This window comes from Corylus avellana, chromosome ca5 (assembly GCF_901000735.1).
Source record: "Corylus avellana chromosome ca5, CavTom2PMs-1.0".
NCBI classification, from domain to species: Eukaryota; Viridiplantae; Streptophyta; class Magnoliopsida; order Fagales; family Betulaceae; genus Corylus; species Corylus avellana.
The window spans coordinates 33,285,819-33,302,885 of record NC_081545.1 but is presented as its reverse complement, the minus strand read 5'-3'; the positions used below and the strand labels follow the sequence as shown (position 1 = coordinate 33,302,885).

The 17,067-nt window shown below is 37.9% G+C and overlaps 3 protein-coding genes across 3 annotated transcripts; all 3 read right to left on the bottom strand.

Moving 5' to 3' along the window:
- Window positions 1-431: 431 nt before the first annotated feature.
- LOC132181291 (beta-glucuronosyltransferase GlcAT14B) lies at window positions 432-5,183 on the bottom strand. Its single transcript, XM_059594440.1, has 4 exons — window positions 4,356-5,183; window positions 4,145-4,220; window positions 3,935-4,050; window positions 432-1,340 (listed from the first exon to the last, which is right to left on the bottom strand). Exons 1-4 carry the CDS (start codon window positions 4,933-4,935, stop codon window positions 826-828), a joined length of 1,287 nt encoding a protein of 428 aa, XP_059450423.1. The 5' UTR covers window positions 4,936-5,183; the 3' UTR covers window positions 432-825.
- Window positions 5,184-9,458: 4,275 nt separating this feature from the next.
- On the bottom strand, window positions 9,459-11,868 carry LOC132181335 (pentatricopeptide repeat-containing protein At5g39980, chloroplastic). The gene has a single exon (XM_059594516.1). It carries the CDS (start codon window positions 11,771-11,773, stop codon window positions 9,740-9,742), a length of 2,034 nt encoding a protein of 677 aa, XP_059450499.1. The 5' UTR covers window positions 11,774-11,868; the 3' UTR covers window positions 9,459-9,739.
- Window positions 11,869-12,641: 773 nt separating this feature from the next.
- On the bottom strand, window positions 12,642-16,261 carry LOC132182197 (HIPL1 protein). Its single transcript, XM_059595385.1, has 7 exons — window positions 16,171-16,261; window positions 15,798-15,955; window positions 14,679-15,461; window positions 14,378-14,594; window positions 13,818-13,996; window positions 13,421-13,662; window positions 12,642-13,053 (listed from the first exon to the last, which is right to left on the bottom strand). The coding sequence occupies exons 1-7, from the start codon at window positions 16,259-16,261 to the stop codon at window positions 12,642-12,644; spliced, it is 2,082 nt and encodes a 693-aa protein (XP_059451368.1).
- Window positions 16,262-17,067: the final 806 nt, after the last annotated feature.

Genomic DNA, 17,067 nt, shown 5'->3' with positions numbered 1-17,067 from the left:
CAATTCGTTGTATCTCACTTATACATTGAAATGACAAATTGAATTATTTAATTAAAAATAATAATTGGGAATGGAAGAACCATCCGATGAAATTATCCTACAGAAACTGAAAGGACTTTATTCATCCAACTAGTTAGAGGGTTTGCTCTTATAAGGCTGAAATCCGGGTCCAATTTAATCAGATCAAAGTTTTTATCTTATTTTATTTTATTTTTTATTATTATTAATTGTTTAATGGCAGGTGCACAATATTTGAGGTTAATCTAAGATTAATGACGAATTGAGCTAATTGGGAGGCCCAGATCTAGCTGAACATTTAGCAGTAGCATGGCTGTCATGCTTCCAGAAGACTAGCAAGCAAAAGCACCCAAGACACACAAAGATCAGATAATCTTTTTTTTTTTTCAATTTTCTTCTGTAAAATATTCATCTCAGCAATAGTTCTCCCACCCCGTGAGCAGCTCAAAATGCTTCAGGGCTTGATGCGAAATTGCTGGTTCTTTCGACAAGAAAAAACAATAATAATCAGGAAAAAGAAAAAAAAAAAAAAAAAAAAAAAAAAGAAAAGAAAAGGAAAACAGTGGGGCTACACAATCAATGCAGCGTGTATGCCATGTCATTACACCCAGCTCTGTGATTCATATCATTCCCACCAAATCCATCTCCTTTCTGCTTCTAACATAAGCCAGAGTTATATATGCTTTCAGCCAATTTCTTCTTCTACTAAAACACATACCAAGTCCCTGATTATACTGTCTTCCATCTTCAAATATGAACCACCCCGTTGGCAAGAGAGATGCTTACTAATGCAATTTTGGGCCGCTGTTATTTGCATTGCCTCGGCCGGAAATTCTCACTTGATAATAGCGAGCTGATCAAACTTTCCAACCTTTTCGCTCCAGGGCCGGGCCTGAGGACTGTGGTATTACCAATAACAGAGCATGGATCAGTCCCATTTTCCCTACTTCCTATGCACCAGCCACCAGGAACCAGCATGCCTGGACCACGAGACAAGAGCTCAGAATCAACTTTGTCAAGCACTGGATCATCTTGGCGAAATTTTCGCGCAAATGGAGCATTACTGTCGATCATTTTTTGCATGTCCTTGACATTGAGATGGTGGGGATGTTGCTTGGGAGGGTTATCCCACGATATGAAGTGCAGGTCACTGTTCACAGTTGTGTTCCGAAACTCTTGGGCGTTACAGATGACAGTGTGGAAGTATCCTTCTGGGGAAGATATAAAGTTTGAGTAGTACATTAGGACAAGTCGAGGTAGGTTGTCCCATCCCCATATGCAGTAATCAACGAATTGCCTAGAAAGTGCCATCCAAGCAGAACCTATAAGAAAAAACATCTACTTTTTTAGCAACCCATTACAGAAAATATTCCAGTTTCGAAATACTAACTTGCAAATTGTCTGATTCAGGCTCACTAAATTGCTGCTGAGAACCACACTTAAAATTGATATTTAATAACATTTTTAACATTAACAAAAATGCGTGTTCCAGAAACTAACATGAACTCGGTGTTCCTTAACATCAAGAGTCTGGGAGAGGATAATATAAACCTTTCTACTTCAAGATAGGAGATCAACCAATTCTCCTACAAGAGAACATCAATTGCCTACCACACATCGGCCTCATCTGCTGGAATTGAACGCTAACCCACAAGCTTGAATTAAGTCCAAACTTAGGTTAGGTGCCCATAGTGCAGTGCAAGGATAAAAATCTAACTATAAGCATACATTCACCTAGCTAACCTCCTTTCTTCCCATCTCTATTGCAGGTGTTATTACTACCAGAGAAATTTTCTAAGGGCAGGTAAGAGTGAAAAGTTCAACTATCACCCACTGAATTGACAAAAGATGGCAATGGCTTCCAAGTGAGGACACTAACAAGGCTGGAAGTCTGAACAAGTGACTTGTCATTTTGGCTGTATTTTGTAAAGGCATCTTTGCATGTGGAGATTCCTTTAAATGGGGTTGAAACATGAAATGGGACAAGGAAACGAGATAAACATTTTAAACAATGTGTTTTATGATGATTTTTTTCCCTAACCCCAAAAAAAAAAAAATAATAATAATAATAATACTAAATAAATAAACAGATTCTCAGATCTCTAAATATTGCAAGACAATGATCATCATCCTAGATCCTGAATTTTACTCATTCACTTTATAAAATTGACTATGAGGAAACATGTACCCTCATGGATAAATAATATTGGAAATGATCAATTACACATTGTAACGAGGGAAATATATGCAATATTGATGTCTGGGTGCACTATACCCAAAATATGGCCCACCCAGCCCAGCACCATACCAGCCAATATCAACAGCACCCGAATATTCATCATCAACAACCCCAACCCCAACCCACCATACCCACAATATGCTCAATTAATTGCTTCAAATGACTACACAACACATCTCAATACTAAAATATAACCACAAAAACATAATAAATCAAAAATAGGTGTATCAATAGCTAACAATACCAATCAGTAAAAAAGAATGGTGAAATCAACAGTAATGAGAGAGAGAGAGAGAGAGAGAGATGTGGATTTTACTGGAAATCATTATTCGGTAATGAAACAAGAACCCAGCTCAAAGGGGGGGAAGAACAAGAACCAAAGCAGAAACTACCAGAAGAAACCAATCAGGTGAAACAAAAAAACATTATCACAGTTGAGACATACATAAAAGAAGGAAATAAATCATCCTAAATTTTCTTCCCATATAACCAACTGATGTAGAAACCAGAGAGAGAGAGAGAGAGTCAAGTAGAAGCACATGGTGAATCAATGAGTGCAGGTGCCTTGTTTTGCTGTGTGCTCTGGAATCTAATGACCTTGATGACAAGAATTCTCACAAAAAGAACTCACATCAAGTTGTCTTAGCAGTTGATAGGACAGTGAGTCAGTTACTCATAGCCTAATCGGGTCCAAATGATATCTCTATATGTCCAAGTCAAGGTCAGACATGGAAAGTATTTCACAACAGTTATTGTCCTGTGTATATATATATTCCTACTACAGTTACCAAAGTCAGTCACTCTTGTACAACTCGTGATTCTAGGAAGTAAAAAAGGAAAAGGGGAAATATAAAAGATATCTAGACCCAATTTTCATCCCAGTCATATGCCTAATAGATCAGAGCTTCTCATAAAGTGATCGTTCCCAAAATTCAATCTAGGCTGCAGAATAGCTTTCACACCCACCCTAGGCGGAGTTCAGATTGCACACTACTAGTTTCTTCTTACAAATTTGATTTAAATGCAATTCAACTAGCTCCAAAAATGCTTCTGTTTTTTACTGAAAAGAGATTGGATTCAGTTCACCGCTAGAGATGCATATCATGTTATTCTAAGACATCCCCATTTCACTTAGTATCACTAAACAGAGAGTGTCATGTGGGATACACAGGATACTCAGAGGCATTCTTAGGAGGAGACACAATATGACTAAAAAAGTTTCATTTCATTTTCTTTGAACTGTGCTTTCATGCCAACCAATTGGAGAAAATGGTGGATTTGAACAATTGAATCTCAATTGTGATCAATATTATACGATTGTCTATCACACAGCAAATGAACACTCAACTGGGCTCCATCTATATAGTAACATTACCATCTATTACAAATGCACCATTTGATTTGTGAGTAGGTCCTCTATCGAAAGTAAAGAAAAACAAGCCCTTATATTTCATATGCGGTGCACCAAATAGTCCCCATGAAGATAAAACACAACTAGATGATCACTAAAATAGTACTACCACGAGCAATTCGAGCAGGATAGATCCAAGATAAATCTTCTAATTAACACAACATGCATAAACAAACCCGTTTCACAGAATATCCAATTACCCAAAACAGTCACTTGTTTGATGGACCTAAAACTGATCAATAAAACAGATTAGACAACATCCGCACCTGTAAAGAGTTTGAATGCTGTTGGCACACTTCTCCGCTGTGTAACCCAGAAAACATCCGCTTTCTTTGTCATATACAACCCCGGGTCTACAATTATCGGTTTCGCTCGCTGATACCTAAATATATCACATATACCATAAATTAACCATACAAGTTCATTCACCAAATCATGAAAAAACACCACAAAAAAAAGGAGCAAAATTCACATACTCCTTCCAGCCAATGTTGCTAGTATGATCAACGAAATTGAGATCCCTCGGCAAGTACGAAAACGTGTGCAGCAGATCTAATCCAACCAGGCAAAAGCAATCAAAACAAACCGAAATCCCCAAATTCCAAACCAAAAAGATTTTTTTTTTTTTGTAAGCAAATTCCGAACCAAAAAGATATCACAACAAAACACAAGAAAACGACGACGCACCGTCCTGCGTGACCAGCGGATAGTCGGAGGCGCTAAGATTGATGAACCAGTCCCAATCCCCTCCTTCCCTCAGCAGAATCGCCGCCGCGTGGAGCGTATTGGCCACCATGGTCGGGCCCCGGTAGGTCACCAGATTGGCCTTTGTGATCATCCTCACATTCCCAAACCTCGCGTACACCAGGTGGTCCCGCACGTAGTTCCTCAGATCGGCTCGTTCCTCCGCCGAGGACTCCAGGTCCAAATGCACCACGTACGAGTTGCGCGGGTGGTAGAGGGCCTCAAGAGTGCGCTTCAGCATCTTCCCGTCGCCGTTGGAGCCGGAGATCAGGTACGCGAGCCGCGGCGGAGGGGGCAGGGTCGAGGTCGGGATGACGTGGAGCTTGGACTCGACGAAAACGGAGTTGGAGGCGGTGAGGGAGCGGTAGAACGGAAGGAACGTTGTACCGTCGGTTGAGGTTAGCGTCGTGAGGAAGAGGAGAGAGAGCGAGACTATGGACCCTATCGCCAATGGGAAGATCCATTTCCTCTCCATCGTCTGTGGGTGCCTCAGGTTCACGTAATAGCTCCTCAGCCTCTTCATCACAATTCCAATTTTAGTTTTCTAATTTAATTTGCATTAATAGCGTTTGTTTGGAGGGAAAGAAGGAGAGAAAATTAGGGAAAACGAGTTGCACAGAGGAAGTATTCTTTTCTTTCTTTATGAGCTGAATGTGGAGGTTGTGTGAGCGTTGGGTGTAAAGGGAAGTGGTGGCCGGTGGGGGGATTTTGTAGTTACTCCTTCAGGTAAGAGAGAGAGAGAGAGAGAAAGAGCTTGGAATTGCTAACGCATATGTCGTAATAGTCTCGCCGTGATAGGAGGGTAAATTAGACCTGGAGTTTGGGTAAAAGTCCAAGCCTGTGATCAAACGGCTGAGGATAAGTGGGCATAAAAGCTTGGTGGGTTGATTTCTTCTTTGTTGTTTTCTTAATGTATAAATAGAAAGTGGAAGATCAAAGTTGGGATAAGGGTCAATAAATAGAGATTAAGTTCCTGGAGTTAGGCTGTATAGGAAAAAGAGATTAAATTCTATTTTAGGCATCGTGAGTCTAACCGTATTGTAACGATTGTTACTCTATAATATTTATCACTTTATTATTTAATATCTTATTAAATTCATCTTCAGTTTATTAAATTTATTATTTATTGCAAACATATAACATAGAAAGAAAGAAAGAACTCGTGTGGCATTAATTAAGAACTCGTGCCGTGGAGTAATACGCAATAAAAGTAATTAACTTGATTGATCAACGCTTTGTAGCGTAGGAAATTGGTTAATACATGGGGTGTTTTTTATTTAGCTTATTTAAGTTGGGGGAAACTAAAACTGCAATGTGTCAAACTTCTTAACTCCTTTCTCTTAGCTTTGGGTTTAAGATTTTTAGTCAACTTGATCACAAACAAACGCATAAAATACCCATTATGCCTTAGTAAGAGGTGTGAAAATACTAATACGTCCTTGAATTATTTTTTTTAAAAAAAAAAAATCTAACACGAGAGTATTGTCATTTTGGGTCACATTAACCAAAAATTCTAATGGTGGAAGTCAATTGAAATGGCTAATAATTTGGAGGCTAATTATATCTCTTTGTAAAATTTAGAAAGACATAACAATTGAAGTGTAAATTGAGAAAATTAATATAGTTTTTAGTTTCCACCTCAAATTGCCGTTAATCTCACCAAGGATGACCGACAAAACCCAAAGATAAAAGCTTGTTTACCGGTGTTCCGTAACTCACTGACTCCTCCTACCTTTTGCCAAAAGGATCGTCTCCATTTCCTTTGAAATGGAGAAGAACCACTTAGGCAAAAACAACATGGCAAAATGGTCTTCTCAATGAAAAGACCATTTTACCCTTCTAAATTGTACTAACCGGATCCTCTCCATTTCTTTTGAAATGAAGAAGATCACATTCCCTACTTTTGAATCTTAGCCTTGAGTAATGTTATAAGTCTTCCTATAATCTTTTTAGAATCATCTCAAATGTGATGTGGCTTTTAAAATCACCGTTGAATTTGAAATTTAATTTATTGACTTTTGATTTATTGATAATTTTAAAAGGTACATCATATTTGGGATGACTCTAAGAAGACTCTAGAAAGACTTATAACATTACTCCTTAGCCAACAAAAAAAAAAAAAAACAAAAAAAGAAAGAAGAAAATTAATGAAAATAGATGTGCTATATTTTGAATATATATTATTGAAAAGATATGCCATATTATTATAAGACCATATATAATGTAACAAAAACGCCGTCGTACCATAAAATTGCAAGAAATGGTACGTCAACAGGGGCCCGCGAAACTTGTTTAATTGTTTCTTATTTAATGTTAATGCGACGGACTAACCCTATATAGAGAAAGATGGAGCTTTCAATTAATAATTATCCAAGTTGAAGCGTTTAAAATGCTCATTTGATGTTAACTTGGAAGGCAAATCATTTTCAACTTCAATTCTAAAAATTAATAGCCTTCATATGTCAACGGCTTCCTAACAGTGGACCCCAAATTAATAATAACTGTTCAACCGACCTGCCTACCTTCTATAATGTCAGCAACCATTCCTTACTAATTCAACCCTGTGCTGTGTTCCTCTTTTCCTCCACTAAAATGTGTTTATCTTAATAATAATAATTCCATTAACAGAAAATGTGACACTAACTTAGAATTACTTAGACAGTGGCCTAACTTTTAGAATATTTTAAACTAGTTTAAATTATTATATACCCAGGAGGGAGGGAGGGAGGGAGGGAGGAATAAGTAATCTATGTTCTTATTTGATTAATAGGATTTGATTATTTAATCCCATACAAATCAGCATACGGTTTAAATTAGCTTATTTGATTGCTTATTTTATATAGCTCAATCATTAAATTAAGTTTGGGGGTTTTGTTTTTTTTATTGGATGAAGCAAAGGAAAAGGATAAGATAACATGGAAGAAGTTTGGAGGCATGGACAGTTTTGACAAGCAAAGATATCAGCAAATGGAATAAATTATTAAAGTCACTTTAAAAATAAAAGTAAGTACGGGAAACTTCATTTACAAAACATAAAGATGTTTTCTTGTTTGTGTTCTTCTCGTTTGTTTTCCCATAAAAGAACAAAAACCCGATCTTATAGTAGAAATATAGAATGTAATAAGTGTGAAAATATTCAGTAAAAATAGCATGCAAGATATGTTTGGTAAACCCTTTTGAAAAGCAAAGATTTCAGCAAATTGGAATTAATTATTAAAGCTATTTTAAACAAAAGCAATCACATGAAGCTTCCTTAACAAAAAGTTCGGATGTTTTTTTTTTTCTTTTTATATGTGTTTTTCTCGTTGGTTCTTCTATAAAAAAGCAGCAACCTGATCTTATTGTAGAAATATAGAATGTAATAAGTGTGAAAATATCAAGTAAAAAGAGTGTTTTCTTTCTCTAGGACCACAAATTCTTTTGTCCTGATCGTCAATCTCACGAAATAAGCTATTTCCATGCATGTATTTCTCCGAAATCACTCCCCACTCTTTGTTCTCCCTTTTGAATGGCTGTGTTAGAATTCTACATAAATATGCCAGAAAATTAGAATATTTATTTTCTCTTTAGATTTGTCAATGGGGCAAGCTCATTTTATTTGACTATGAGAATATAGGTTTATGTGTGTATGAAAATGAAATGGAGGGAGGACCAGCTATACATACAAAACAAAATCATATGAAATTCACCCATCATAAATTCCTAACCCTAATAGAATTACAGTCCTACATATTATTTATCACATGAGAAATGTTACATTTTCCGAAAATTTACTCCCCAAATTATGTGTCACAATTCTATATAATCTATTATTTTGAGAAATATGTCATCATCTTATGAGATTGTGACACATCATTTTAAGAACAAATTTTAAAGAATTTTTTTGAAAAGTGTAGCATTCTTTGAAACTATCATTCTAGGGTCCCCAACGATAGAAGCCCAAAATAATAAATAATAATAATAATAATAATATTCTAACACTTTGATCAAAAGATGCTCCATTTTAATTTCTAGGGTAATTACATTTTCCTCCATCAACTACAATGCATTGTCATTTTGCTCTCATGAACTGACAACTTTACTGCCCGACTCCATCAAACTACAATTTTGTGTCCAAAAACCTTACTTCCGTTAGTCAAAGGCATTAACTCAGACGGTCAACTAGTCACTTTGCCCCCATGAACTACAACGCATTGTCACTTTAACTGTCTGAGTTAACGCCTTTGACGGACAGAATTAGGGTTTTGGGCACAAAATGGCAGTTTGATGGGATTGGCCAGTAGGATTGTCAGTTCATGGGAACAAAGTGACAATGCGTTATAGTTGATGAGAAAAAAAGTAATTACCATCCTTTTTATTCTCCCTTAATCAAACAAAAAGGAATTAAATTGAGGGTTCCAAAAGTCAAACAACATTTAAGCTATGGGATGCTAAAGAAGCACTCCGAGGAGACCGCCCAATTAAGACGGAATGTCGAATCTAAGTGCGTCTCGATCGGAATATAAGTGACCATCAAAGTCAACTTCATGCATTTTTTTCAGCAGTGGGAAACATAATGGTAGGAAAGATACAAGCCACTCATCACCATCATGATTGGTACACATTTGAAGGATCTGTAGGTGCTGAATTTGAGAGGTCTGCTGTTGTCTTTTGTGGGTGGACTTTGTTAGATATTTTGGACCTGGTGAGCAAAATATCTGTAGCAAAATGGTTGAAAATATTTGAAAATATTTTGTAGTTATATGCTGGAGACTTAGAGGTTAGTTGTTTCTGGTTGTACAATTTTTTTATGATATTATCACGAATATATTATTTAAACAACTTTAACCTAACCAGCAAATCAGTTGTGGATCTCACAAAGATCCATATACCAATACCATCTAGAGCTCTATGTCACTGTTTGAGTAATTAGGTGCTTTGTTCATTATGATTGGGTGACTTGGAGAAGTCACGGTATGGCCAGTTCTTATGCACATTAATAATACTGGAAGAAAACATCAAAATGAGGATTGGCAGAAGTAATATGCTTCAGCTGTTCTTGTCTGTACAACCATCTTCCCTGCTTCTCATAATAAGGATGACAAATAATAACCTACGAAATGAGGAGACAATTACTAGTATTCATAACTCCTCCTTGGGCAGTGCTACAATGATCACTGGTGAGCAGAATATCTCAGTGTGATTAACACAGATGGGTAGGAGAAATAGGAGGTTCAAATACAAAATATATACAAAATTATCAGCAGAAAAGAAAACTGCATTTTACAACGGTTTGGAAAAATTTACCAGACACAAGGTCATGATATACAGACTTCTAAAGATGGTCATCATCTAAAATTTCCTCTTTCATTCATTTTGTTCATGATTCGGGATGCATCATTAAGTCTATCCGCTCTTTCATAGATGCTGGCGACGACAAGATGCAATTCCTTCTTGTTGATGTTGGGATCAGAATCTAGCCTCTCGAACAGTGACTCAACCATCTTAAAATCCCTTCTAGCACCATAGAGACTGAGCATCTGGAAGTGAACTTCATTTGGGAAAACACACCCCTCTTCCTGCAGTTCGCTATATACAGCATCCGCCTTCTCAAAATCCCGCAACTTCCCATAAGCATTCAGAACAAGAGCAATCACATTAGAATCAGGAAAATAACCTGTGGCTCTCATCTTCTCAAACACTTCAATGACATTTGTTTGCTTCCTGTTCCTTGAAAATAGATCAATCATGCACTCAAACACTGATATATCCTTCACCTCCCCAGCATCAAAAGCCTGGCGAAAAACCCATGTAGCTTCTTCAATCCTACCTGCTCCAGCAAGAATCTTAATTGCAGTCTCCCTGGGGATATTGTCTGGGCGCTTGAGTTCATGAAGCAAACGCTTAGCATGAGCAACCAAACCTGCCCTCTCATAAGCCACAATCATCGTCTGATAAAGGACCTGATCAATCTCAACTCCCGAACTCCTCAGCTTCTGAAACAGCATTGCTGCCCGATCCAATTTCCCTGCCTTATCCCATATAGATATTATTGTAGAGTATGTAATGGAATTTGGTTCGATCCCTCTATTCTGCATCTCTTGCACAAGATTCGTAGCTTTTTCATGCTCAAGAGTCATCCCATAAATCTTGATCATGGTGTTGTAGGTAACAACATTCTGCTCAATATCCTTCCTCTGCATCAACCGAAAAAGATGGATGGCCTCCCCAAAAAGCTCAGTCTCACCATAAACCCTCAAAAGGGTATTGTAACTAACAACATTGGGTTCGATTCCCATCTTCCTCATGCTCCAAAACAGCCTGTCAGCTTCCTTGGCCATATCCAGCTGCCCATAAACATCAATCATAATATTGCACGTCGTAAGGTCAAGCTGGCACTTCACCTCATTCATCTCAGAGAACACCGATAGTGCCTCAACAAACTTCTGATTCTCGACGTACATGGTTAAAAGCGTCGAATAGCTCACCGTATCTGGCAAAACACCCACTGCCCTCATCTCTTTAATAAGAAGGCGAGCTTCTCGAAATAGCTTAGCTTTACCAAACACATTGATCATTGAGTTATAAGCCACAAGGTCTGGCATAATACCCAAGGCTTTCAGCCTCGAAAAGATTGATATAGCCTTGGAATAATCGTGTAACTTCCGGGAAAGCTCAATCAAATTACTATACAAAACAAGGTCCCCAGACACACGGTCTTGCTCCATTTTCTGGAGCCAAGCCAGCGCAGAGTCAAACATACCCTCCTTCCCAAAACAAGTAATAAGCGTCGAATAAGTATACCTATCAGGCGCGAGCGCTCTCTGGCGCATTTCCTCAAACAGCCCATGAGCAATCTCCCACTGCTTCGAGCGAAGCACATTGCGCATGACTACGTTGTACGCGAACACCGAAGGCGAATACGAAGCCTCTTCGTTAATCCAGTCGAGCAGCGCTAGCGACCTTTGCCAGTCGGGCTCGCGCGAGAGCAGCGAAACCATGAAACGGATTGAGAGCTGTCTGCCTTTGTACGGTGACATTAGAGCGTATAGCTCTTGCTCGTTCTGGGTCTGTCCGATCGAGGCCAAGAGCTCGTCCATGTCCACGCTGTGATCCAAGTGCACGGGCTCTTGTTTTCTTGGGTGTCTGCGGTACGCTTGGTGGTAAGAAGGTGAGGACGGCGTCGTTCTTCGCCAGACATCTTTGGCTGATGAAGAAGCCGAAACTGAGAGAAGTATGAATCGGGTTCTGAGCTTTCTCTTGTGCTTCTTGAAGGGTAAGGTGCTGTAATTAATGGTTCTGGTGAGGGGCAACAATGGGACAAAGAATGAAGAGAATGGAAATGAATCTACTTGCGCAGGAGAGAACGAGACAGTACACATCTTTGTAGTAGAATTACTACAGATTTGAGTTAAGGAACCCGTGATGTCCTCCCGCGGTTTATTCGTTAATGACCCGCCCAGAAAATGGAGGTACAAGACCAAGGCACAGCTATGAGCTACGTGTTTATAAAAAAAAAAAAAAAAGGCTATGAGCTATGTGCTTTGTGATAGACACGTTAGTATCTGGACCCGCAGTTCTGGACCATATCCAGTGTAGCAAATCTGGACCGTTTGATTGAAAGTTTTAGACACTTTTGTTTTGGGCTTGTATTGAGAAATTGGATCATGTGGTGTGGGCCAGGATTGGATCATTACCATGCGGGTCCATGCCACATACAAACTTCAAATGTAGTCTTGGTTAAACATGTTACAAGAATAGTTTATAGAAGCAAGAAACCAAATTGATATAAGTTCTTAAAATACGTGATATTTATATGCACTTTTTAAAGAGTAAACACACATATTATATTCTCATCCTACCCTTATCAACCTTTTAATCAGCATTCATTAAAACAAAAAACCCTAAGAGCTGATAAACACTATTACATCTACTCAGTAAGATAAGAGTGACATAGAGATGTAGTATTTAACATTACTCTTTTTAAAATATTCTCGTATGCTTTTAGGACAGATATCAGTTTAATAGATTGGGTTAACATAATGTATTCAAATTAAATTTGGAGAAAAACTTTGTCTAAAAAAAAAAAGGGGAGAGGACCAACTAAGCACAACTATAGCATAGCAAGCAAAGAAAAATTATGAGGACCAAGAGAGAAAGAGGCCAAGCCAAGAGCACTCCTGTCATGCTATGTGGTAACAACCAAGTTTTGATACAAAGCAAAGCCTTGCTTTAAACACCAACTCTAAACTATAGATTACAAGAAGAACCAAACAAAAGCAGCAATGATAAAATCAAGAGCACCAGCTCCATTAATGGATTGCTCGACCGCCTACTCGTTGAGTTGAAAGGAGGAGGAATAGATTTTGGACGAGTAAGAGCTGTAACATTTTCCTTGGAGCAGGTGTAGTTGCAGCGACTCGGACGAACAACTCTATACACCCCACTGCTGGCTAGGATGAAGACATCCTTCCTGTTATCCTCACCAAAAGAGAATATGTAGCCCAATTCAGGAAGAGAGCTTGCTGCTTCAGTACTGCACTTGATAGGAGAGTCCTGAGCACAACTGATAGGAATCCGAGTGCTAGTGAAGTTTCCACTGTCTGTTGGGGTTTCTATACCTGCCCACATGCCACCAGCATACAAATCTGCATAAAGGTACCTGTACATATGACATTGACAATAGAAAAATACATTGTTAAATGCTAACACTAAAATCTAAATTGCTTTTCCTCCTATTATGTTCTAATCATTAATGCAATTACAATGCTAGTTGCTAAATGATGGATAACAATCTCAGAAAGATGCCTGATTTGCAAAACTCAGGAAAATAGACGGCTTCAAGGAGCATGGGAGTCTCAGAGGAGATATTTAGGAAAAAGTAGAGCTGTCTATGTTGATTTACTGGGTTGGGATCAAATAATATTACTTTTAACATATATTGAAACTCCATTGATTATTTAACAAATGACTCTATAGAATTGGAAGGACTAAATGGCCATAAAATCAGATGAGTAAAGTCAATTTACCTTCCATACATGCACGGATCAGTCATGGACCGATAAAAGTAGCCACCTGTGATTGATGCAGATCCTATACTATTGTTTACATCAGCATGGTTGTATCCCATTACAGGGAAAATTGAATCAATGGAGCTAGCAGACGTATTTCCCCCAGGTGAAGTTGGGGGATTGTAAAGAAAGGGTCCCTCATAGACACGCCATCCGTAGTTGCCACCCTTGGTCACTATATCCACCTCTTCATATTGCTCCTATGACATAAATGATTTAAGCATTATTGGTTTTAGATAAGATTAAGGTAATGGATATCGCAAAAAACAAAAAAAAACAAAAAAACTTTCTTTAAAAAGAAAGATATAAGCATGTAAACAATATAGAAACAAAAAAGAGCTAGGGACAGGCCAACCTGGCCAACATCTGCACATAGGAAGTAGGAAGGCCTTTCTGAATCAAAACTACATCGCCAAGGGTTTCTAAATCCTAATGCCCAAATTTCGGGCTGCAGTTCTTTATCTTCATCAAATGGATTATCTCCAGGGACAGAATAATTTCCCCATTGACCAAGGCCAGCAATCACCATTGCACCTGCAATGTATTGCAAAGGAAATGCACAAGTAAGAATAGCAGTATAAAGATTAAAGAAGACCAACTTTTATTCCATCTACACTTATGTGCTTGAAAAATACAGGTTTAATTACAGCAACAAGGAATCAAACGAGTAAAAATGAATCCTTGTTGGAAATCAAAAGCTCATTTGAGAAACATAAATTTAGTTCAAACATCTACTTTTCAAAGTCAGGCCCTGAAAACGTATATTCAAAAAGTACATCATGTGTGAGTAGAAGCATGGAAAACAAGATGCAGTTGAACAGAAGAGCAAAAGGCTGAAACCAGATACTTAAAGATCATGAACAAAGATATAGAAAAGTATTTTATCATAAAACAATAAATGTTACCAGTACTTACTCGATATGTTATTTATGTCCAGCCTTATAATCTTTCCGAGCAAGGACTTCTTGTTTTGTGCAAAATTGTATGGGTCACCATTGCTTCCACCATCTCCCATCATGAAGTACAAGTAACCATCTTCAGGTCCAAAAAGAATCTGACCACCATGATGATTAGCAAATGGAAGACCCATAGTGAATATTCTTCTGACTTCCAGGGGTTCGGCACTTGTTGCCTGTAATCGAGGCAGGAAAGATACAATTAAAAGCACCAAATGATATAATTATGAGAAGTAACTCTCGAAAACCCAGAATTTTACCAAGGAAGGTTGCAATGTGGTACCATTAGCAGTAAATTCTGCTATGACGCTGGAATATTGACATGGTTGAGCCCCATTGACAGAGTCTAGCTTTGAAGGATCGCATATCACTTCTGAGTTACATGAACATATTCCTGAACATTCTGGCGACTTTACCTTATCACAGTTATAAGAAACAAAGAAGCGGCCATTCTGTTGAAAGTTCGGATGAAATGCTATTCCCATCATCCCAAGCTGAGTGTCAGAATATACTCGATCAGTTAAATCAAGAAAAGGATTCAATTTATCAACTGCCAATGGTTCTTCTGATCCCTCCTCAGGGACTGTTACCAACCATATCTTGCCTGGTTGGTCAGATAAGAAGACGCGATTCGAGCCATCAGGATGAGCCACCATATTAAGGTAGGATCCATTCCCAATTTTCTCAAGGCACATACCACTTGGTGGGCTCAAATTTTGAGTATGATTTAGTACAACTGGTCCACCATCAAAACATAACTCTCCAGCTTCAGAAGCACCACTAAATTCATTGCAGAAAGCACTTTTCGACTGCCATATATCAGCTAGCTTGGAAGTAGAATTAAGTGGCAATCCACCTTGCAATTGAAAGGGAGAATTTAATATAGATACATTTTGGCATTCATCCCAAGCCTTCCAACAGAAGTCAACTTCAGTGACTTGAGACTGGGTTGAATTTGCTGAAACGGTGGAATTGCAGAGAACAGGAACTTTCCGTGGTGCAGATTCAATTCGATATAGCTCTGCTGAGAACTGATCACATCTCTGCCACGCATATATACATACCATATTTGTAATTATCTCAAAAGCTGTCAGTGAAGTGCTGATTTATCATATGTACAACAATTGTGAAAACTATTTAAGGGTAATTAGCATGTACACTCAAGTTTAATCAATACTTAAATCATAAGCTTAGCCAGGTGTGATTCATCCAATGTAGTACAATTAACATTCAGTATTCTTGTTTTCTCACACACATAAGGATTCCTTTCTCTATCATCAAATCACATGAACAAAATAGAGACACAATAACATCAACAAGGAAGTGCAATCAATAATCAATTAAAAGTTATTGTCACAAAACCTAGCAGAACGTCTTACCGAGCAGAGTATTGATTTCAGAAGAGAAGCGCAGCCAAGCTCAAAGACATTCATTGCTTTATATTGATTCTGCAGCTGCATATCTTCAGTGGAATTACAGCAAACGCTACCATTGTATTCACAGAAAACAAGCGGGGTCTTTGGGGTAAAAGGTGACTCTATTCAAATAAAAGAGCGACGAGATCAGTCAACTCACAAACAGAACAGAAAAAAATAGAGAATTTGAAAGAAGTCATTGCATAATCCAAACACAAACAGATTCCAGGCTTTCATATCTATGTATGCCATTTTTGGAAATCAAACAAAGCATAAAGAGAAGAACATATATCTAAAAGGAACTAATCTTTTGGACATACGAAGGAGAGACACCTACTCATATTAGTGCACAAGGGATGTGAAAAGCCATAATCAGTGAGCAGCAGAAGGTGAGAAAGCACCAAGGTAATACTAAGAAACCCTCTCATCTCTCTGAAAAGACAAGCAACTACAAAGAACAATGACAAAACCCGCCCTTCAATCTCCTCCTAAAATGAACACTTAGACAAAAAAATTCAATCAAGTTCAGAAACAATTTTCTGGGTATTAACAATTCTTCCCAACGCCAAGTTGGTGTTTTTTTAACCACCTTTATCTCTCTCTCCCAGACCCAATGGTGGCAGCTAAGTTTTGACATTTTGGTTCTTCAAACTCTATGGTTGACTTTGCCGGAACACTTACACTTAGCTGATGGGTTGGCAAGAAAAAAAAAAAACACCAAGTTGACCTTCAAACTTCAAAGCTAAATATTCTGAAAAAAAAAAAAGAAAAAAAAAAAAAGCCAACTACAAGTGGGTTTGATTCTGTTCTGTCTAACCAAAAGCAGTAAAGAAGACAAAAGTATAGTTAAATTCAGACCTACTCTATTTGTGTTGTCAGACACCAAAGAAAATTCCCAATATTCCCAGCAATGGAAACAAAACCAGTGCTTCTTCGGTCATATTATTTAATCATCAGAATTTTTGTTTTTTTTTAAAAAAAAAAGTGAAGAGAGAGAAAGAGAGATTTGTTCCTGGCCCACTTATTGGGATATGAATAATATTTTTTTTTAGTTGATGTATTTCTTAGGTAATTAGCCAGCTTGAAATTTTGTTCTATATTTGGTCATTGGTAATTGGTATTGGACAACTAGGGGTACTTGAAAATGCTCAAATCCAACTGCGGCGGAAACAGGCAATTTATATTGGAGGTGCCGCTAAAAGTTTTTTGAGGATGTCGAGTGGTAACTTGCATA

Bases quoted from the DNA above. Each gene is read 5' to 3' on its own strand.
- LOC132181291 (XM_059594440.1), bottom strand. From the start codon at position 4,935: ATGAAGAGGCTGAGGAGCTATTACGTGAACCTGAGGCACCCACAGACG. The intron at 4,221-4,355 runs GTGCGTCGTCGT...TGGTTGGATTAG, and splicing joins TCCGCTGGTCACGCAGGACG to ATCTGCTGCACACGTTTTCG. The intron at 4,051-4,144 runs GTATGTGAATTT...TGATATATTTAG, and splicing joins AGCAACATTGGCTGGAAGGA to GTATCAGCGAGCGAAACCGA.
- LOC132181335 (XM_059594516.1), bottom strand. From the start codon at position 11,773: ATGTGTACTGTCTCGTTCTCTCCTGCGCAAGTAGATTCATTTCCATTC.
- LOC132182197 (XM_059595385.1), bottom strand. From the start codon at position 16,261: ATGAGAGGGTTTCTTAGTATTACCTTGGTGCTTTCTCACCTTCTGCTG. The intron at 15,956-16,170 runs GTAGGTGTCTCT...TTATTTGAATAG, and splicing joins TCCCTTGTGCACTAATATGA to AGTCACCTTTTACCCCAAAG. The intron at 14,595-14,678 runs GTAAAATTCTGG...CCTCGATTACAG, and splicing joins CCACATTGCAACCTTCCTTG to GCAACAAGTGCCGAACCCCT.